Raw genomic sequence first — 23,074 nt, forward strand, 5'->3', positions numbered from 1 at the left:
AAGTTACAAGAAATAGATTAACCTCTTACTTCTTAATAAGGCAAAACATTTGGCTGACCAAAAAGTTTTAGCAATAGAATGTGGAAGCCAAAGGAAAAAGGAGTCAGAGATGACTCCAAGGTCACAGATGTGGAAAGAAAATAACAAAGTCAGGAAATAATCAAGTTTTATTAGGGATTTTCAGTGGGGAGAGGAAGGCTGGAGAGAACAATTAGTTCTGTGTTTTTCTGCCTTTCTAAGACTGCAGCAAACGGTGACTTTTACCTCTTTGGACTATGATTCACATCTAATTTGAGATATTAATTGACCTTTTCATATCTTCATGGAAATATCCTAAAGAAAACAGAGACAATAGGCAAGTTCACACTGCTAGTGATAAAATAATATCCTAATTCAAAGCCCTTGTTTTTTATTTTTATTTTTGTTTTTGTTTTTGAGATGGAGTTTCACTCTGGTTGCTCAGGTCAAAGTGCAGTGGCATGATCTCGGCTCACTGCAGCCTCTGCCTCCTGGGTTCAAGCGATCCTCTTGCCTCAGTCCCCCAAGTAGCTGGGATTAAAGGCACGTGCCACCACGCCTGGCTAATTTTTGTATTTTTAGAAAAGACGGGGTTTCACCGTGTTGGCCAGGCTGGTCTCAAACTCCTGACCTCAGGTGATCCACCCATCTTGGCCTCCCAAAGTGCAGGGATTACAGGCATGAGCCACTGTACCTGGCCCAAAGCCCTTGTTTTTAACCACTATAAAAACTGTCTCCTTTGATATAACTGAGAATGTTGATGAAACCATATGGTCCTTCTAAAAGATAGGTATAGGGTCACACATAAAGTATAGTGTGTACTTTCTCATCACCTATCTAATTTAATGCTATGTATGTAGAGATACTCTGGTTTGTCTACAATGTGTATAATTTCATATTAATGCAAAGTTAGGAAATACATGTAACTGAAAATAATGTCTATGATATGTTTCAAGAAAAGAATAATTATTAAAATAATAAATTAGCTTTGTGTTTTGAAAAACAATATTTTATTACCTTAATTAAGGACTTCCTTGAATGCAGATGTCCCTACTTTAAAGTTTTAACTGAGCTTAAATTGCTATTGTGACATGCAATGTATAGACAGATAGATAGATAGATAGATAGATAGATAGATAGATAGATAATAGATAGATGATAGATAGAGAATGTTTATGGAAATGCAATCATCTGACCAGAATTCAAACGTTCACATTTAATGAAGGTATTCAATTGTATAAATAGAATTCCCTAAGGCCATGTGGGCATACTTTGAGATTTAGCCATAATGGAAATGTTTTCAATTTGTACGTGATCCTGAGAAAGCTACCATTTTTTACATTTATTTATATTCCCCATCTTTTCTTAAAGAAGAGAACAGGAAAAAGACTCAAGGAAGGAAAATGAATTTACTGATTTTTTTCTATTTGGAAATTTCTCAAGTCAAGGCCTCTAGGAAATGTATTTTACCTTGGGCCTTTGGAAATGACAATTAAGAGGGAACTACAAATCTGACATTCAGACCCTGAGACCTAAGGTGATGTCTCCATGAGCATCCAGCATTGAACAACTTTATCTGTCAGGTGGGCTTATGATGGAGTGTGGAAATGGCACACTCCTCAACGTGGCACCTTCATCTCCGGAGGGACATGAGTCAGCTACCATAATCAGTGAACAGATTGGATGACAGAGATCTCAAGACTTCATTTTGATCTAGAAATAGATACACAGACTGGTAGCATATGGCTGTCCTGCATTGAGTGCAGTCTCAAACAGCAGGGTTGCGATACCATGGATACCACACCTCTTGCCCATATTTGCACTTAACATGTTATTCCATTTTATTTGTTTGCCTAAGGAGGAGGCAAATAGCATTTGCACTATGGTTTTGGCACATGAGTCCATCATGTTTAAATAATGGGGAGAATGGCATGCTGTGTGCTAAAGAATAGTATAAACTCTCTGAAAGGAGAAAGAAGGAAGCTCCTGCAAGTGTCTAGAACTGCAGAAGTGATCCCTATACATTCTCTATGGCAATAGGGTCAGAATTTCCTGCTGTCTTATTTTCAAGTTCAGGTTCTGGAAGTTCATCTTTGCAAAAACACTTGCCTGTGGCTGAGACCACAACAACTGTGCCCTTTGATTTGATCCTTGACATATTTGGCACTTTTTGTGTGCGTGAAAGGGAACAAATTTCAAATGCTGGACCCAGTAAATCTTGTGTGTTCCCGGATAGAGGAGCAGTGTTGAGAGCAGAGAGCCAGGATGCTCTAGAGAAGAGGCCTAACAGGAAAGATCATTTCTTCCGAGAAAAGGATTGTCCCTATTCCTCATTCTCCATGGGGAAGACTCTTGGCCTTTGCCCCAGCCGTGGTTTTGGGCTGACAGACACTGGTCATTACAGGAAAGCTCTCTGGTGTAAGGCAAACACAGGCCAAGGCAAGAGGCAAGAGGGCAATAAGGAAGGAGCCTAAAGAAATAAGGAAGTAATGGAGGAGGGAAAGAGTGGGATCCTCTGTAGGACAGAATGTGTGCAAATTAAGTCGTTTTACTAAATACATATCAAAAGGGACAAAAAGTTAAAAAAGAAGGAGAAGGGAACATATGTATCTTATCTAGTCTAAGACATGCGATCATTATATATTAAGCCTTCTGCCCAACTGCAGAATCACAGAAGTGTCTGGCAGAGAGCAGATGCCAGTCAGAAGCAAGCTTCACTATTATGAGAACTGCTTGGAAATAGCAATTATTAGGATATGTTCAAGTTTAAGAGGGAAAAACAGCCGAGACTACTCAAGTGTTTTTGTGCAGTTTTGCTCATGGTAAAGCACATTGCAAAAACTTGAATAGAATAAATTAGCATTGAATTCTTTTTTGAGGAGTCTTCAGGGCTTATAGAATTTTGGTGATGGCAGTCTGGCTATTAAGAAGTGAAAGATTTCAAGCACATGAAGTCTGATGTCAGAAAAAGTTAGAGGAAAAACGGATATATAAGAGCCTACCTACTAACTGGAAAAACCAATCTTTGACCACAGATAAACAGAAAAAGTTGAACTTGAAGTCGGAAAAAAACCTGCCTACTGTCAATTCTAGGACTTACTGACTATGGCAAATATTTTAGCTTCTCTGAGACTCTTTCTTTATCTGTAACTGTAAATGGTGTTATGAATTTTCTTTTGTAAATGGAAAACAAATGTACATTTGATTTTATATATATATAATATTTAATATATATTTAATTGTGCATTATCTGAAAATTCCCTTAGCTAGTTTTGACTTTATTGTCAGATCTAAAATGATGAAATAGAGAATTCACTTGCTAAAAGTGGTGCCCAAATCATATGATATATGTTAAATTTTGCCACTCTATTATTTGGTATTTTTAGTCAATTCTTTCTTTTTTATTATTTCTTATCAATTTTTCTGGTTTTTTTTTTTTTTTTTTTTTTTTTGCTTTTTTATCACGGTCACTGTCTCAGAGAGCATTCTATTTGCCTTTATCTTATTGACAGCCACAGTGAAGTATGGGTCCTTCTAAATGTGTATCTTAGAAATGAAATTGACTAAATTTTGTTGGGCTTCCAAAAGTGCACCTCTAGGATGGTAGAGAATCTGGAATTCTATTATGTAAAGAACAACAAAATGATCTGGGAATGTTGAATCTGAAGAAGAGGATTCTCGGGGGAGATGTGAGAGTTTCATCAAACAATTAAGATGGCCTCATATACAGAGAGGATTGATTTATTTGTTGTTGCTTCAATTAGTAGAACTGAGTAGATTTGGGCTTCATTTGGGGGAAGGATTTCTGTTTCTTCCATAATGATTAGGCAAGAGTGGTGGAAAGAGCATGGAATTATTGTTAGACCTTGCTAAATTCAAATTTGAGTACTGGAGTCTTAGATTTCCCAACTGTAATATGAAACTAATTATTGTATTGTAGAAGCAGTAAGTGGTAAAACTATTAATTTTTATTAGAATTTTTAATCCCTAAAGTCTAAAAGACAAATAAAAATGTATAACTAACAAGGAAATAAAGAAGAAAAGATAAATAAAATTCTGATTAATTTAAATTAGGACAAGAAAGGAGAGAGAAAAGAAATAAAAAGGTAGGAAATATAGAAAAAAATAATAAGATTGTAGATCTACACTGAAATATATTACTAATCATACTAGGTCTTAGTGCGCTAAATATTCCAACTAAAAAACATGTCAAACTGGATACACACCTTATGTATGAAGATACTGAAAGGTTGAAATTAAGTAAATGAACAGATAAATCATACAAAAAAGAAAGCCAGCGTAGCTATATAGCAGGTCTTCTAATAATGTTATTTCATTTCAACATCATTTCCTTATAATATTGATGAGAAAAAATATCAATTCCCACTGGGGCCACTGTGTGTGTGCAGTTTGCACATTCTTCCCATACCTACACGGGTTTTCTCCAGGTATTCCAGCTTCCTCCCACATCCCAAAGATGTGCACATTCAATGAACTGTCATACCTACATGGTCACTGTCTGAGTTAGTGTGGGTATGTGTGTGAGTGTGCCCTGAAATGGGATGGTACCCTGTCTGGGGCTAGTTCCGGCCTTGTGCCCTGGGTTTCCAGGATAGGCTTCTAGCCACCTGCAAGCCTGAACTAGAATAAGCAGGTTGGAGAATGAATGAATGAATACGAATGATTGTCAAATAAAAATTTATAAAATCTAGGATAATTATATAAATGCATGACAATAAATGATGTGATATGAAAGTGCTCCACAAGACTACCAGATTTGTGATGTTAGTTTTTGAACTGCATGATGCTAGGAGGTGCTTTTTACAATTTTCACTTTGTAAACATTTATTCCTTGATTTAACCTATTACCACTACCACTGCCATCATTCACAGATTCACCAAAAATGGAGTAAATAATGATCTTACTTGTTTTTATTAATCTTTATTAAATGTATGTATAGCTCACATTTATTTCAGTGTTTGATATTAGAAATGTTTGGCATCTTTATGCAGACCTCTGATATTTTTCTGACCAGAAATATGTTGTAGAGACTTAGCTCTTGTTTACATCAATTAGCCAACGGTAAAATTGGTTTCATTATATATTATTTTGCTCAGTCACAGTTTCCAAGAATCAGCTGATGTTAAGTGAGGACTTATTGTACTGGTATAAGATAAAGTATATAAAAATTAGATGAATTAGATAAATTCTTTAAGACAAGAAGCATTAGGAAGTATACCTAATAAATAGCAAAAATTGACCCAAAAAATCACAAAGTGAGAGATTTTAACATATTTATTTCAGCAACTAATGAAACAGACAAAAACTCAGTAGGAATAGAGAAAACCTGCCTCACCTAGTTGAAATAATATAAATACTACATGCAACAACTGCAGAATACACCCTCTTCATACGACTTTTTGTATAGTCATTTTAAAAAATCAACAAACTTCAAAAGATTGCCCTCTAACAAGAATGAAATTAAACTAAAAATCGATAATAGAAACAACACTAGAAAATTCTCAAACTTAAGAAAATTAAGCAACAGACTTCTAAATAACCCATAGGTCAAATAGGAAATTGCAGTGAAAATTAAAAAACATTTTGGACTTAATGATAATGAAATTACTATGTTTTAAAACTCAGAAAAATGTTGCTCTATAATTACATTGCCTACACTTCAGGAAATGAGGGGAAAATAATGGAAATTAAAGTTAAAAGTGTACTGTGTGTGTTTATATGTTGTGTTAAAATAACATATATATGTGCAATTTTTTGAAGACTTTGTTACTAGCACGCCACGGATATAGAGTCCTATTTACATAACTTTATGTAAACTTCTCTGGCTCCTCCAAGTCATAGAGTATCAGAGCAAGAAGAAAACTTAAATGCCAGTCACTCTTGCCTCCTCATTATACTAATGTGAAAATCAAAATGCTGAGAGTCAAGGGGCTCACCCAAAGTTACACAGCTCTTTAGAGAGAACAATCCCACAAGAGAATAATATCTGAGAAAAGACTAAGATCTCACAAAGGGACTACCCAAGTGCAAAGTGGTTCCAATCTAAAGGTCAACCTAACAGTGGGAGAATATAAATCATTCCACAACTTATTATGAGGCAAAAGTAATCTAATAAGCTTCATGATGTCCTAGTCTATATCTAGGATCAATAAATTGCTATTCTAGTTCATTTGAAGCTGCCTTTCATTTATTTCTTCTAGCTAAGGTTTGAAAGAGTTTAATTTAAAATCTGTTTAAAGGCAATAAGCAGGATACAGCTATTATAATCCCATAGAAGACCATTTTAAGAATGCAATTCTCTGAATGCATGTCAGAAACTTATAAACTCCCCATCAGAAATTGTGAAGATTTTTGATAATGAAAAACAACCTTGTCAAACTCTTTTAGGACTTAAGGGGAATATGGGAATGGTGTTGTATGGGGAAATTAGAAGAGATAACCAATTTCCATGATGTGTTTACTAGATTTTTGCACATATGATCTACACTACATTATTAAAAGATTCCTGTAAAATTAAGAAATGGAAGTATTCTAGGTGGAAAAGCCAAGAGAGTTAATGTAGGTTTATACTGAGAGAAAGAAAAGATTAAGGCTTCCCCCCTTATTTTGGCTGTTGGAGATCTCAGCAGAGATTTTATGGTGAAAGATGACACAGTGCAGGCTGGACATTTATTGCAGAGCTGTGTAGCCACCACGGTCTTCACCACACCCAGATTTTCCAGGCTGTTCTCCACTGCTGAACAGAAATGACATCACATGACTTTCACTCCCATATTAATCTAGACAGAGACAGGCAACTGCCATGATTTATTTCCACACTCATATCTGATTCACATGCTAATATGGAAGACATCTGTTACTTTCATTTGTTGGAGGTTAAAACTACTTATATAGATTAACTATATATATAGATTATATATAGATAGATAGATAGATTAACTAAACATATTATAGCCTGAAGCTGGTGTTAACATAGCCACAGTTAATAAGTTGTGTTGAAATTATATTAAAGGGAGGCATCATTTAGTGTTAAGAGTCTGGGGTAACTTCTGGACTCTACCACTTACAACCCAATTGACTTTGGGCAAGACTCAGCTTCCTCATCTATTGGAAGGGATGATAAAATAATCTCTCCTTTATAGGATTGTTGTAAAGATTCAGTGAGTTAATATGTATCATCCACCCTTAGAACAGAGCCTGACATATTGTAAGCACCCAGCAGATGCTATTAGCACCAATTTTATATAGTGATATTAATAAAGGGAATGACTTACGAAACAAAGGGAATTCTAGTCAAAAGGTGGGACTTTAAATATTTTTTTAAAAATCACACATACATCCTATTTTAAGAATTGATGTTTCTTTTTTTCTTTTTAATTTTTTTCATCATTTATGGTAAGAGACATTTCTTTATTGGCCAAAAATTACTAAAGTGTGTTTGAAATGAACACCTCCCCTCTCGCACCTTTATTCACATGCCATCTCCCTAGAAAATTCACATACTTGAATTATGCTAAAAAAGCAAAATGGAAGGAAAATGAGAGAACAACTTAGCATTTAGGGTTGTAGAGATGATGAGATGAAACAGATCTAAGTTAAGGTGGCAAACATAACTGAGAAGTACGACATGAGATATTTGCTACATCGAATACAACACAATCAGCTTTAACTTGGGCAGTGCACCACATTTCCAATCACAGGTATCCCTAAGGAGTTTATTGTGAGTTGTAAAATAAGTATATTCCTTCCATTTGGTCTCTCTCTCTCTCTGTGTCTCTAATATACATGTTTATATGGTTTTTTTTAAATAGCGTCTCATTTAAAATAAGGCATTTAAAAAGTCAAATTATAAACTAGCAATTTATTGCTAAAAATATATTTATCTTTTTATTTAGGACTGGAGAAGCTTGCACAAAAAGGAAAATCATTGTCACCTTTAGCAAGTATAACTGGAATATCACTATTTTTGATTATATCCATGTGTCTTCTCTTCCTATGGAAAAAATATCAACCCTACAAAGGTAGGTTAAAATTACAAAAAAAAAAAAAAAAAAATTGAAGCTGTATATGTGTACTGAAAGGAACCTTACCATTTTTCTTCTCTCTTGATTTTAGTTATAAAACAGAAACTAGAAGGCAGGTAATGCATCTGTTTCTATGAAAATAGTTCTTTCCTTAGATGCTTTTTCCTCAATTATTATCCCTGACAAAAATACCTATTTTGTCTTTTCAGGCCAGAAACAGAATACAGGAAAGCTCAAACATTTTCAGGTAATGGCCAGGCTGAAAAGGGCTATTATCAGTTTTAATGTATGTTAATTAGTTGTGTTAATATTATTGTATATTATTAATGTAATATAATTAATATGAGCTAAAATTAATATAACAGTCTCTTACCTTTGAGTTAGTGCCTTCACTTTACAAAGCGCTGTCTTCTGTTTTGGTTTTACATAAGTCACACAAGTCTGTATTATCAGCCTGGAAGGCACTCTTAACTCCATTTTACAGTCAAGAGAACTACTCATCAAGGGGATTAAGTCACTTGCCCACAGTCAGTAGGATCAATGAAGTTAGTTCTGCTAATTCATTGATTCTATTATCATTATTTTGAAAATGCCAAAGCGTTCTATCACTTTGTTCATTCCTAAGATAGGTTTCATGCTGGCAGCTCCATCCCAAAGGGAAGAGGAAAAGAAGGTTTGGCAGGGGCCAAGGTTGCTTCTTTGTCCCCATTGTAACCCTCATTACCATCAATATTGACTGTACTGAGTTATTATAAGTTAACAATGGAGTTTTTGCTCAGGCCACAGAGTCACAGGGAGCCAATTTGCAGTTTTATATGTGCCACTTTCCCCTCATATCACCTTAGGAAAATTATTTTTCTTGACCACAACTTCCTCTTCTAAATAATAGGGATAAAAACTTCCCCCTTAAGGTTGCTATGAGAATTAAATAAAATGAGGTGGAGTGCCTGATATGATGCCTGGATGTGTAATAAATGTGGGCCTTCTTCCTCTTTTCTAGCCCTTCCTGACTTATAAATGACAGAATGTCAGAGCTGGCAAGGGCCCCAGAGGCTGTCTCGTTCCTCCTAACCACCTCTACCCCCATCATTCTGTAGACGATAGTTTATGTGGATTGATATTGTAATGTATTTTGCCTTTTATGTATGGGAAGCTTCAGTTAGTTATTTGCTCTGTTTAGTTCTGATGGTCTCTTTTAGATCTAATGGGGTGCAGTAGATACTATGGGTGGATCAAGAGCTGCTGTGACCTTCAGGCTAAAGCCCTGGTGACCATGAGTCTCTGGTAACTGAGAGTTACAAAGGCCAAGCTTGCCCACCTATGTGTATTTAAAGATACAACAGGCTATTCTCACATCTGGCCTTAAGAATAATTGTTCCAATTCAGTTTCCATTCTCAGCTTCAGAAAGAGTGATTTCCAACACTGCTTAATGGCAATACAACTATAGGGATTAGGAAATGTTAAATTCATTGTGTACCATTTAAAGCAGACAATAAAGATAAGTTTTACAAAGTTTTAAAAAAACAGCAAATTAAGGCATTTGGTTTGTAAGTAGTATTTGTTTTACGTTTCAGGCCATGAAGATGTTCTGGATGACTTCGGAATATATGAATTTGTTGCTTTTCCAGATGCTTCTGGTGTTTCCAGGGTTGGTTTTCCTAGTGGCTGATTAACCAAGAAGTAGAATTCTGCTTCACCAGAGGTGTAAGCAGCATTCGTTTAAGCACTGGGCAGTGTGGTCAAATGGCTGCGTTACCCATTACTGCATTAAGCAGTGTTGACTTACTCCATAATGAATGGCATTGCCAGATTTGGGGAGCTAAAGCATCTTACTTCACCTTTATAAGTAAAGCTAACACAAATAAGGAAGTTATGCTAATTCATAAATAGTCTTTACCTGGTAATCTCAGTGAAGAGAGAACTAACCAGGTTGAAAGTCAGGAGAACTGAATAAATAGGCTGGGCACGGTGGCTCACATCTGCAATCCTAGGGCTTTGGGAGGCCGAGATGGAAGGATCACTTGAGCCCAGGAGTTTGACATCGGCCTGGGCAGAGACCCCATCCCAACAAATACTTTAAAATTAGCCAAGCATGGTTGCGCATGCCTCTGGTCCCAGCTTCTCGGGAGACCAAAGCAGGAGGATCACTGAGCCCAGGAGTTCAAGGCTACAGTGAGCTGTGATCACACTACCGCACTCTAGCCTGGACAACAGAGTGAGACCCTGTCTCAAATAAATAAATACTGAATAAACAGAGGATCAGGAGACCCTGATTTAAGTCATTCTGCATCACTTGGGTGACTGCAACCCATCACTTTACTGAACTATCTCTGTTCCTCAGTTTTCCCTTTATTGCCCCCTCGTATCTTTTGACAACTTTGAAAGACAATTGATCACACTCTTAAAGACACCTCATGCTTCAGAAGGAAGTTACCATATCGGCCCAAAGTATATAAGTATACATCTTTATTATTGCCCTAAAGGTGCATGAGATGGCAAGGGAGCTTTCTTATAGTTGAAGTCATTTCAGTCCGGGAAAAAAAAAAAAAAAAAAAGTTTTTTAAAGCAATTAGTTTTGCTTAAGACATGCAGAATGTTTCTCTGAGCGAATCAGATCATTAACACTTTTACAGATTTGTATAGAACCAAATTTTCCTCTGCTTCCTTATTCTGCTATGAGAGTCCATTTAAGGAAAGGCACCATAAAAACAGATTACTTGCTTCCAGTCATTCTCATTTCCGTTTGTTAAAAGGACTATTTGCCATTAGGGAATGGTGACTTCTCTTGTTCAGAGGATTCTGTCAATGTATAAGGTTCATCCAGTAAGCCTCCTGACCACAGACTTTATTTGAGAAATGTCATGTGAGTAATGGAGAGGGACTGATTGGATTTCATCCTCCCTAAGGGTGAGTCGGTAACAGTCACAGATGAAGGGAAGAACTGCCCTGCAAAGGCTTTGCAATACCCTGTTCAATCTCAGGCAGGATTGGCTCACCTTCACTTCCACAACCGAAAGACAAAAACAAATATTTGATGGATCAGTTATTTCAAACAGCTTCTCATGATGGCAGAAAGCACCACTCTGAGGTGTGGCTTTGAATTGGAGAGCAGGAAACTGAACAGCTAAAATTTATAATTGAATTTTTGAATAAGGAGTTTCAGTTTTTTTTATGTAAAATAATACACACTTTTTATTCCTAGGAATTCACTGGAAAGGAGTGAGATTTATATAAGAAATTTTAAGTCTTACCATATGATTAATCACTACTCAATTTTGGAGTTTTACTGGCAGAACCTCAATTGGGCTGTATATTGTTCTTGCTTTTAAGCCACCCTTGTGCACATAATTGGCAAATAGTGTCAAAAGGGTAACTGCGGTATAGAAAAGATAATAATAATGTGCTGATTCTAAGATGTCCTGACATCTTCTCTTTTGCTATTATTTTTCTTTCTATAATATTTCCTTTCCAGCATTGTCACCTTTCTTCTTAAATGAAGAAAAAAGCCATAGCTTTGTCAAGCTATCCTTCTTCTGACCTTATAGCTATGCTGCTGCATAAACTGCCATAGGGTAAGTGCAGTAAAGTGTAGCAAGGAGGATGTCAGCTTTCTAGGGAAGATAAATAGTTCTAATTCTCTAATCATCACTACTGCCAGTTGTTTTCAACTATGCAGCATAGTGGAAAAACTATTTACTAGTATTGAGATATTTTATTTTTAATGTGCCACATTTTCTAGATCCCAAGCAGATCTGTTCCAGTCTCTGATGGTATATCGGGACAAGATTTGCACAGTACAATATATGAAGTTATTCAGCACATCCCTGCCCAGCAGCAAGACCAGCCAGAGTAAGTATGAATCTGCATTTGATGGTGCTGTGGAGAGGCTAAGCATTTAACTTTTGCTTTCGCCAGAATTGATTAAAATGCACAGAAGAAAAATACCAAAACAAGAAATTACAGCATCTGTACATTTAAGCATACTTCCCCACCTGAACATAATTTTGAGAAACAAAACAGGCAAGCACACAAGTATCTTCTAGGGCCATGCACTTGGGCCAGTGGACTAGATACAAAACTCTAGAATCAACTTTTTCTTGTGTACATTTCTTTCTCACAATATTTCCCCAAGGAATCCACATCTGGGTATGAAGGAATATTCATGCCAATTCTGTAGCCATCTTAATGATTACTTAATGATTTTCCAGTGGCTATGGTAATTTTAGAGCCATGATGATTTGTTACTAAAAATAGGACCAGTAAAATAAAAGCCTACAGAGGATCCATGGCACAGTCAGCACTAATGCCCATCCTCTTATTCAAAGTAGCCTATTCCCAAGTGAGTGGAACCCCATTGAGGACTGGCCTCTCACCCATAGAGGACAAAACCTGTGCTGAGGACAAAGCTGGGAACCTATTTATCCAGTTAAGCTCAAGGCTGTCACTAAGAAGTTTCTCTTTCCTCCCTGCCATGGAGAAATAAAGCCTACAATCTTTTGAAATAATAAGATGAACTTCTCTTTTTTGTGGGCTGTAGCTGCCTGCAGGCATAACTGCCACAGATCATCTTCCATCATTTCTTTGTCATTTATTGACTTTGAAAAGAACATCAATAACCACATACAGAAACATCCCCTCTGGCAAAAGAAACAGTTCCAGCAAAGTAATTCATGCACACTTCTGGGTAAATACCAAAAATAGCAGCTAGGAGTGAACAAATCCATGGGAAATTATCTTATGGGGAGGAAACCTAGTCCTGGGGGGACTGTGCATCATTTAAGGTCTAAATAAGTGACAACATACTCCAGAGAACCTCATCAGAGAAAATTTACCTAGAGTCACATGAATAAGGAACAGACTCTGATGGAGCTAGAAACTTCTAGTTTGAAAAAAATGTTGTAAAGCATTGCATTATCAATCTAGTAGAACACAAGAGTAGGATATTATTACATGATATTTTAAGAATAAAAACTCTCTAAAATGATACCTAATTCTCTTTACTGTCTATAATAGAAAACTAGGGGAAGTTTGTTTGCTGTTAAATATAAGGCATTGAAAGAATTTTGAGATTATGTCTCCTTTCTAAGATTTAATCTAATTAAAATTTGTATCCTATTTAAATTCATTTGTTTTTCTATATATCCTTTCTTCTAACTATCAATTTTTCACATTAGAATGTAAAAAACCAAATGACAACTTGGGGTTTATCTTTTAAGGTTCTCAAGAACGAAATAAATTTGAAGTCAAAATTGTGAACATGGCAGCTATAATTTCAGAACACAAAATAAAGTGATTGGGTTGTTTTCCATGTCAAAAAAACTGATTCTCAAAAAAAAAAACACCCTTTGAAACTAGATGACTTTTAGACACTAGCAAAATCTTTTGACTTTCTTAAGAACACAAAAGTTTATTTCATAAATAAGATTTGAGAACTGAAAACAAAGCAGAAACGTTCTTTTTCAGGCATTCAAAACTGCTATTCAAAAGGTATTCAAAACTGCTATTAGGACATGCTCCTCCAAAAGGCAGTCACCCTCAAGACCCCAGTTCATGCTACCAGCCCAATCTGAGTGACATCTCCACGTCCCACAGACTCTCTCGTCTCACCTTCTTCTTGTCTTCTCAATCTTTTTTTGTGTGTTTGTTAGTTTATCTGCGTACGTCTTTGTCTTCCAGTGGCTCTCTCTTCCTTTACCTTCATCCTTTGAATCCCTCCTTTTCTGAGTCTACCCTTCTCTTTTCTTCTCTTTCTCCATAACTGTCTCCCTTATCCGTAATATCCTTCTTAAAATTTTCCTACTCTGTCTTCTAACTTTATCTAAATGGGGAGCCAATATTTTTTAAAGTGTTATTTTATTCAAATTCAGATTTGTGTTACTTACTCTAATTTTTTAAATAAATAAACGAAATGCTTCCTTTTTCCTTATCAGAAACTAGTTTGTACTTATTTTACTTATAATCAATTCACAAACATTTCCAGGACGTTTACTATGTGCTAGAGCAAGACATTAAATAAGACAATTTTTTAAAGATTTCATAGTTTAGTGGGCTGCTGTTTACTTATTTTAACTAAAGATGAGTGATTCTTAGTAAAATAAATAATTCTCAGTAGCATAAATGCCACCTATAGATGCAGAGAGCATTTTTCTTTCCTGATTACCTATGGTTTATTCTCCTCTAGGTCCAATTAAATTCAAAGATCAACTTCATGAGTAATGCATTATTATAAGTGGTTGGTGAAACTCTCCCATCTCTTATTCCCAGTGTGAATGTGCCAGCTCTGGGGAAAGAATCTTAGCTTCACTGCTTTCTTTTATTTGGCAGTCACTTCTGAGCAGGAAAGACAGCCAAACAATTTTATTCTTTGGCTCTTAGACTGTTCTAACAATGTTATTTTCTTTACTTCATGTGTCTATTAACTAATTGGACTGCTGTTTAACAAATTGGTAAACCAGTTTGTGTTCATATTCTAGTACTCAGCTCAATTATTTATTTATTGAACTTACGGCTGGATGTATTTCAATATTGTCTATTAACCTCATTAAATGCTCTTGGTAGGGTTTATATTGAACCCAAGACTGATGTTAGTATATTGAAAACAGGACATTCAAGTTAAGTAAACCTTTAGTTTCAAAAGTAAATTACCTACAAAATTTAATAATTGCCTTCTCTTATATTTATTTGTTGATAAATGTAATTTTCTTGAGCTAGCTCAAAGTATTGATCTAACTTGTAGCCCTGGAAAGGAATAAAAGAATTTAAGGTTCTTTTACCTGCAAACCTGAAAAATCTATAGAACTGTTTACATATTTTGTATATCTCTTCACTAGGTGAACTCTCATGGGCTAAACAGCACATTAGAGTGAAATTCTGAAGAAATATTTTAAGGAAAAACAGTGGAAAAGTATATTAATCTGGAATCAGTGAAGAAACCGAGACCAACACATCTTACTCATTACTCCTTTACATGCAGAATAGAGGCATTTATGCAAATTGAACTGCAGGTTTTTCAGCATATACACAATGTCTTGTGCAACAGAAAAACATGTTGAGGAAATATTCCTCAGTGGGCAGTCTTTCTCATGCTGATGAGTAGAATGAAAATGACAGGGGTTTCCTCTTTCGTTTTGTACGAAATATCTCTGCAAAGCTCAATTAGTTCCACTCTATACTTCCACTGTCATCAACACTGAGACTATCCTGTCTCACCTACAAATGTGGAAACTTTACATTGTTAGATTTTTCAGCAGACTTTGTTTTATTAAATTTTTATTAGTGTTAGGAATCCTAAATTTATGTTTCAATTTTATTTCCAAATTTCTATCTTGTTATTTGTACAACAAAGTAATAAGGATGGTTGTCACAAAAACAAAACTATGCTTTCTCTTTTTTTTCAATCACCAGTAGTATTTTTGAGAAGATTTGTACACAGTTAAGGAAATGACTATTAAAGTCTTATTTTTATTTTTTTCGAGGAAAGATGGATTCAAATAAATTATTCTGTTTTTGCTTTTATGTGGTCTTAATTCTTTGTCTTATAGAGTAAAAATATTACACAAAAATCGAATTGTAGATATTGGTTTTTTTAATCCTTACTTCCCAATGTGCAATCAAGTCTAGATTATAGGGAATTATAAAAATAAACATCTTGCTCTCTAATGGCCTATCATTTTAAATAGAAGAAAAGAAGTCCTAAAAATAGAATTCGTTTTTTAAAAGTTGTAAGCAAGCCACTGTGGGTACATTGCCCCTCCTGCATTTTCATAGAAGCACATGCTGAAAAGAAAATTAAGACTTTAGTCCCACGAGTCCTTTCTAGTCCTCTCTCTCTACTACCCTTATATATTGTTCTTTTGGAAAAGTCCATCAGTTCTACCACAACTATTGTCTACATTTAGTCAAAAAAAAAAAAAAAAAAAAAAAAAAAAAAAAACCTACTATATCTGATTAGAAAAGAAATTCATGCCCCTTGTAAAAATATATGTATACTTGGAAATGCAGAAGACTCACCATAAAACAATTAAAATCACTTGTATTCTTACTCCTCTGTTAGCATTTCCCCCAGATTAGTTATGTACATATTCATTCATGCTCCTTCCAATTCCAGAAAAGATTCATGGTAGCTCATATAAATGCATAAAATCACAAGATAAAATATGCCCAAAAAGTAAAGTTGATAAGGAAAACAGGATGAAGGAACAACGAGAGGCAAAGCAAAAGCAGTAAGAGATTAAGAACCAGTGTGATGAGGTCTCCTTCATCTGTGAGTATTGTTTCCCATGACCAAGATCACGTGCCATATACAGGTATATATCTAAAGAGGGATTTCTAAGCTGAATGCAATTTGTAAGTAGCAGAGCCAAAAAAAGGTTGCAATCCTATTGCAGGGCCAGAAGAAAGTAAGTCAGCCATCCACCACAGCTCCATCCGTCTCTCCCTTTCTCTCTCAGTCTTGTGCCCCCGCTCCTTCCTTGGGGGTGTTCTCTTTGCTGATGCATCTCTTATTTGGAGGCCAGACACTAACTACAATGAACTGCAGCTATGTCTCTGTCTTCCCCTTCCTAAACCCAATTCTGAAACACTTTAATCCACAGACAATCTTCAACAGCCCTTTCTGAAAAGATAATAGTACATTCACACGATTCACAAATCAAAACTCTATTTAGAAAAAAAAAAAAACAAAACCATGCACTGAGGTAACTGTGTTTGTTAGTTTTGGGGTTTGGTTTGGCTGTTTTGTGTATACCTCCAGAGTTTCTCGCCACAAACCAAGGAAAATACAAACATATATTCTTATTTTTTCAAACTCACTTTTCAATTACTTGTAATTCCTCTCATTTCTCTATCTCTCTCTCACACACAAAAATACACGGACTCCCTTAGCGCGTGGTTCCACTCAAAGTGGCAAGGAATTGCTGAAAGCAGAAATGTGAAAGGATCTAGAATCCAATTAACTTTTGCTGTCATTGGTGTGTAACACCGGATGACTCACTGCTTTTTTAGTAAATGAGGATGAAAGTTTCATAAATTAATCAAGGTTTCCAAGGGAAGTGATGAACCAAAACCCAGATGTTCACCTAATTAACAAATTAATCTTTAAAAGCCAGCCTAGAGTTCTTTCCTCATTACTAAACAGAATCGTAGCTAGTGTTAGCTTTTAACTTTATATTACCACTTCTAACTTGGAATAGAATCAAATTCCTGATGCTTATTATTTTTAAAGAGTATATTCTACTGATAGACTTTTATACAAAAAATTAAAATACCTACTACTAAAATATAGTTTTCCTTGGTTTTCTGACGTGTCCTTCCATCTTAATAAAACAATTTCAGTTAAACTGCAATATAGTCTCAGACATCAAGGTTCATATGATCTTTCAGTTCCACTAGAGCATGTACATGAAAAAGTGTTCTTAAAATAATAAAAATTGAGTGATAACACATTACTTAGCATATAGGTGACTACTTCCCTATATTTTACTTAAAATTTATTTTTTAAAAGTTATTTTCTTCTTCTTCCTTGCTATATATAACCATGTATATTCCTACGTCATTCTTACATAGTCCGCTAAAGTTCATGTTCAAATATACATTAATATAGATGTTTTAGTTTCACAAAGAAATAGGAAAGCAAAACTATCTTCCTCATTGACACAGAAATCAGACACAGCATTTGGATTTAACAGTGTTACTTTCCTTCTTTCTCATCTCCTAGATACACTGTTTATTGTGATTACCATATTAAGCTTGAAGTTTATTCAACTTTCACATCCATGACTTATTTTGATCTTCACAAGAACCCTGTGAGCTAGAACCAGTATACCCACTTTACAGATGGAAAAACTAAAACTCTGGGAGTTGAATGACTTTCCTAAAGTCACCAAACCAATGAATGGCAGAGCTGATTTCCGAACTACATCTCTGGCTCCAAGTCCAAGGTCTATTCCAATGCACCAATGATTTCTCTGGGCATGGCACCCTGGAATGGAGCAAACACAAATGTGTCTTGTCAGCCTTACCTTGGGAACTTCATTAGTTTCAAGTATTATTGAGCTCCCAGCAGAGTTTATTTACTTGTTTGTTGATTCTTGGCCAAGAATTTTCTCATTTGTATATGCTCCTAGGGAAGATGACAGCTCAATTGCTTGCCATCAATAGGGCATAAACTGGGAAAATGTTTTCACACTTGTGAAAATCCCCAGCAGAATCCCACCTTAGGTTTATGACAGAAGCTCCCTGAGCCTCTGAGTCTTTGGAGATCAATCAATGAGTCTCATCGCATTCATCCCAGCACACACACTTTAGAACACAGACAATGCACAGTTTTTTAAATTGTACTGAGCTGAATTGCCTGCCTTCTTTGTATTTAATAAAGACATCATCTATAGAAGGCAAATACATTACTGTATTTTCAATAACCAAGTTTCTTTGAATTTGTCTCCCAGAGGCACTTAAATTTAACTTTGGGAGCTATTTTTCCTTGCAGTTCACTGAGACTCTACCAAAATGTTTTGTCCTTCAGAAACCAGAGAGTCACAGAGTGGGATTATATAAAATTTGATTCTCATTATGTGTAAAATAATTCATATTTTCTGATTCACAGTTCACAGATAACTAGACATTTTACAGAGGAGGAAACTGACTCAGACTTTCAGGCCCTCGGTTTCCCCATCAAAACATGAAGAGGCTGAAATAGGCAACCTCCACCCTGCTTTGATTTTCCCAAAAGTGACATTCTCCAAGCAGGTCAGGTCCTCTGCAATTCTCTCATTACACCTGTATTGAAACCCTTACCATGCTACTATAATTATACTGTGAACCAAGCATGTAAAGAGCTAATTATAATACTGTGTTCTAAATGCAATAGTAGAAGTGTGTAAAAATGCAGAGACACCACAAAAGAAGGAGTGATTAATTCCTTTTGGCAGCATCCAATAAGCATTCTTACAGCATATTGGGTTTTGGTGGGTGAAAGGAACACACCAACTTTAGAGGAAAGGGCATTCCAGGAGCTAACATTGAGTAAGATTTGTAATATATGAGGAATGAGTATGACAAGTATAGTCATGCAAAACAAAAAATGTGAATGATCCAAGAGGGTATACTTAGTAAAATTATAAAACATGCCCAGTCCTTGAGAAATTGAAATCTCATTAGAAATTTCTGTTATGTTTAATAAACTCTTGTTAACTATATTTCATGTGCCATAAGATAGAGAATAAATAAATATAACTCAGTCTTTATCTTCTAAGAGCTTGCAGTCTTGTCAAAGAAGGAGATACAATAAATTTAATAATAATACTAGTAGATACTAAATGCAACATGGTACACCATTAAGAAAGAAGAACAAAAAGCATACTATGGAAGCTTAGATGAGGGCATCAAATTGAGTCTAGGGTATTCAAAGAAGGCTTCCCGGAAGAAGCTGAGCTGAATCTCAAAGGACGAGAAGGAGTTAGCCAAGTGAAGAAATGTGAGAAAAGCATTTCAGGCAGAGATAACTGCTTGGGCAAAGGCATAGAGGCAAGAAACAGCCTGGTCTATGTGAAGAACTGTAAGCAGTGCAGTAATAATGAGAGACTAAGACAGGGAATGGTCAAGGCAAGCACTGATGAGAGAAGAAGCTAGTATACTGTATTTCCCCATTACACTCATCACGAGGGTGATCGTTTGCTTAGTGTCTATCTTCCTCACTAGACTGTAAGCTCCCAAAATCAGGGAAGGCAGGGAATAACATCTGCCTATATTCCCAATGATTATCATATCTCAGCAATCAAGAAATATTTGAGGATAAAATGAATGAATAAGAGTACATGGGCAAAGGTCAGATCATGCATGAACCTGAGTGTTCAGTTAAGAAACTTGGATTTATTCTCTAAGTAATGAACATCAGAGCAGGTGAGCAATCACATCAGATTTCTGTTTCGAATAGATCACTCTACATAAACTTGGAAATGGATTTTATAGGATGAAGCTGAGGCTAGATAAATAACTAGGGAAGATATTACTATCATCAAGATGAGGATGTAGCGCTGGATGGACTATAGGGTGGAAGTCTTAGAGATAAAACTTGTAGCAACCCAGTTATTGGATATGGGACATCAAATACAGGTAAGAGTCATAAAGAACACTTGTGTTTCTGTCTTGAGAGCTTGATGATGCCATCACACAAGATGGGAAGTGCTTGTGAAACAATAGGTTTAAAAGGGGGGAAGTGATGAGTTCAGAACTAGGTAAGGTTAGGATTAGTTTAGGATTACAAATAGAAATGTCCGATAGACAGTTGTATATCCAAGAGGGACATTCAGGGAGAGGTCTGGGTTTAACAAATAAATTTGGACCACATATCACAATGCCTTTGACAGAGAACAACAAAAAACTCAGATTAAAAGGACTGAATGAATAATTTATTGTCTCAAATGACAGAAGTTCAAAGGTCAGGTAAATTCCCAGGATTGGTTAATTTAATGACTCAACAATGTCATCAAGAACCCAAGTTCTTTTTCATCTTCTACTCTTCTCTCATGGTTACAGGATGGATGTAGCAATTCCAGAAGTGATATAAACATGCCGCACCATCCAGAAAATGGAAAAAGCCACCTCATGTGCTACTTCCTTGGGTGTGAGGAAAACTTTCCCAGAAGCCTCTACTAGAATTCCAGTAATGTTTCCTTGACCATACATGCTACATGCCCTTCCCTAAAGGAATTATTGGCAAGAGGAGTGGGATTACCTTGATTGAAACAATACTCAGAATTTACTTCCCTGGATATGGTAGGGAAGACAACACCTTCTGAAGCATGTGAGTGGTTGGAAAAACAATGAATATCTGATTAAAATTGAATTTTGTATGGAATGAGGAACAGGTGGAAGTGGACGTCAGAAGTGAGATAGAAAGCAAATAAATGGGGAAATGCCCTTGGAAACACCAACTTCAGGAGATGCCATCACCATTATGGAGATGCCAGGGAAGGTTAAGAAACAGCAGTTAAAGAAGCAAAAGGTGAACTGGGAAATAAACTTTAAAGAGAAAAATTGAATATGAATTTTGTTGTTGTATGTCCATAAATATCTTTTAAGAAGGGTGGGTGACCCTATATATTCTGGTTCCAGATCAGGAAGATTCTCATGTCTACAATGACCACCTAAAACCATTTTCTTAGACAGTTCTATTTTAGTGAAATTTTATTAGGTTAATTAACATATATTTACTGAAATATTTCAATGAAATTTAATTTTTAACTATATGATTTTGCACATTAAGAAATCTACCAACTGCAAGTCCTGATTCTTACTTTCAAACAAGCCCTTAGTCTTAGAGGCTGACCTGCCAGGCAGTCATAATTAGATGTTAATAGATACATACATTTGTTGATTTCATTTGTGTCTAACAACTTCTGACCTTGACCTAGTTTCTCATGCCATCAAGGAAAATCCCCACTGTTCCAACACACACACTTAAAATACATCTATTTCAAATCTTCTGCTTTCAAAAGTGTCCCAATAGATTATATCAGGACCATACATGGAAAGCTCTCATTTGCCTCCTTGTCCATCTGGAATATTCTTGTTTGCTCTCCAAGGCTAACTGTGCTGATGTCATATCTACTGTGCAGCTTCCCCAGAAGTGCCCAAGATTCTTTCATGATCCTGTAATGCTGCCTACAAAACCCAGCTGGAGCCCTGGACACACATCTACTTTCCCGTATTAGATGGGAAAGATCAAACAATTTAAAATAAATGAGATACCATTTAGTAACTAGGTTACACAAATAGAAATGATATTAGCAAACTAGTACTGTGTATGTAGTGTTGATGCAGTAGTGTTGAGGTAAAACCAAACACTATTTGTGCCCAGTCCCAGTTGTCTAATCTGTAATGTGAGAGAGAAGGACCAAATAAACTCTAGGATTCCTTTCAGTTTTATGGTCCATGCTTTTATTAATTTACCATAAATATCTAAAACTCCTTGGCAGACAGATATTATAAAGTCCAAATCTTTTCACCAACCTGTTGCCTTTGCTTAAATAACTGAACTAATAAGTAGACATAAAAGAAAATTTGTTTCCTCATTTGAGAACTCAGCATGGCATCTCACTTGTGTACTCTTATCATCTTTATGCAGCACCACTTAGTGTAGGCCCTATCAAGTAATTACACACAGTGTAATAGTTGCAAATACCTACAATGTCAATAAAATGTCCAAACTTTTTCCAGTGTGTTTTCAGGTTTTCTTGTTTTCAAATGATCTGTTTAAAGAAAAGGAACAAGAAATCTAAGTACCTATCAGTAGGGGGTGAGTTAAATACTAGTAAAACTAACAGGACATTGTAGCATTAAAAAGAATGAGATAAATCTAAATATAATAACACCGAGAAAAGTTCTGCATATCTTATTAATTGAAAAACAATATGTCACAGTCCATTTTTTGGTATGATTCACATGTGATATAATCATATGAATCAATACTAATTCTATGTATTTGTGTATATAGAGAAAATATTTAGTAGCAATCTCTGAGAAGAAGAAAGGAATAGTGGGTGCAGAGGCTTAATATTTTTTTCTTTTTTGCTTTACAGATATTTGTACTGCTTCATAGATTTTTTTACAATAATAAAATAAAGCACAAAAAACTGCTTAAGGAGAACTTAACATTCTAATTCACACATCTTAATTGAAATTCCATTTGTGTAAAATTGTTCTGTAATTACTCAAGTATGTAGACCACTTATCTCTTCCCTTTCATTTACTCTCATTTTCTTTCTTTCAATTTTTCTTGGCCCTTTCTTCCTGATTTTCCTTTTTTTGTTCTGATTTCATTTCTCCTTGTTGTATTCCATATTTTCCTGCTTTTAATTTCCTTTCTCCTTTCCCTTAAACTGAATCCCTGAAAGGTGAAAATCTGGAAGTGTAAATAGGTGATTTTCGTGTTGGGTAGTGACTCTGATCATGGCCCATGGCTCTCCAAATACAGGAATCCGAACTGTATGGTCTGACCACCCGAGAGGA

At 35.6% G+C, this 23,074-nt stretch overlaps 1 protein-coding gene across 5 annotated transcripts in view; it reads left to right on the plus strand.

Moving 5' to 3' along the window:
• The window catches only part of HEPACAM2 (HEPACAM family member 2), a 43,878-nt gene extending 21,138 nt beyond the window's left edge, over window positions 1–22,740 (plus strand). Inside the window, exons 5-11 of one of the 5 annotated variants that reach the window (XR_005242413.2) lie at window positions 7,936–8,061; window positions 8,156–8,180; window positions 8,274–8,311; window positions 9,640–9,713; window positions 11,805–11,914; window positions 18,669–18,811; window positions 20,600–22,740. Coding sequence is in view for 4 of the 5 variants with exons in the window: in XM_007982149.3 (XP_007980340.3) it covers window positions 7,936–8,061; window positions 8,156–8,180; window positions 8,274–8,311; window positions 9,640–9,713; window positions 11,805–11,914; window positions 20,600–20,630 (404 nt within the window). In the remaining variant the exon portion in view is untranslated. Of the gene's footprint in view, window positions 1–7,935; window positions 8,062–8,155; window positions 8,181–8,273; window positions 8,312–9,639; window positions 9,770–11,804; window positions 11,915–14,895; window positions 15,581–18,668; window positions 18,812–20,599 lie in introns of those variants that run through there. The other 4 variants (XM_007982149.3, XM_007982150.3, XM_007982151.3 and 1 more) reach the window with 4 other exon arrangements.
• Window positions 22,741–23,074: the final 334 nt, after the last annotated feature.

The sequence above is a fragment of the Chlorocebus sabaeus genome, chromosome 21 (genome assembly GCF_047675955.1).
Source record: "Chlorocebus sabaeus isolate Y175 chromosome 21, mChlSab1.0.hap1, whole genome shotgun sequence".
In the NCBI taxonomy this organism is placed as follows: domain Eukaryota; kingdom Metazoa; phylum Chordata; class Mammalia; order Primates; family Cercopithecidae; genus Chlorocebus; species Chlorocebus sabaeus.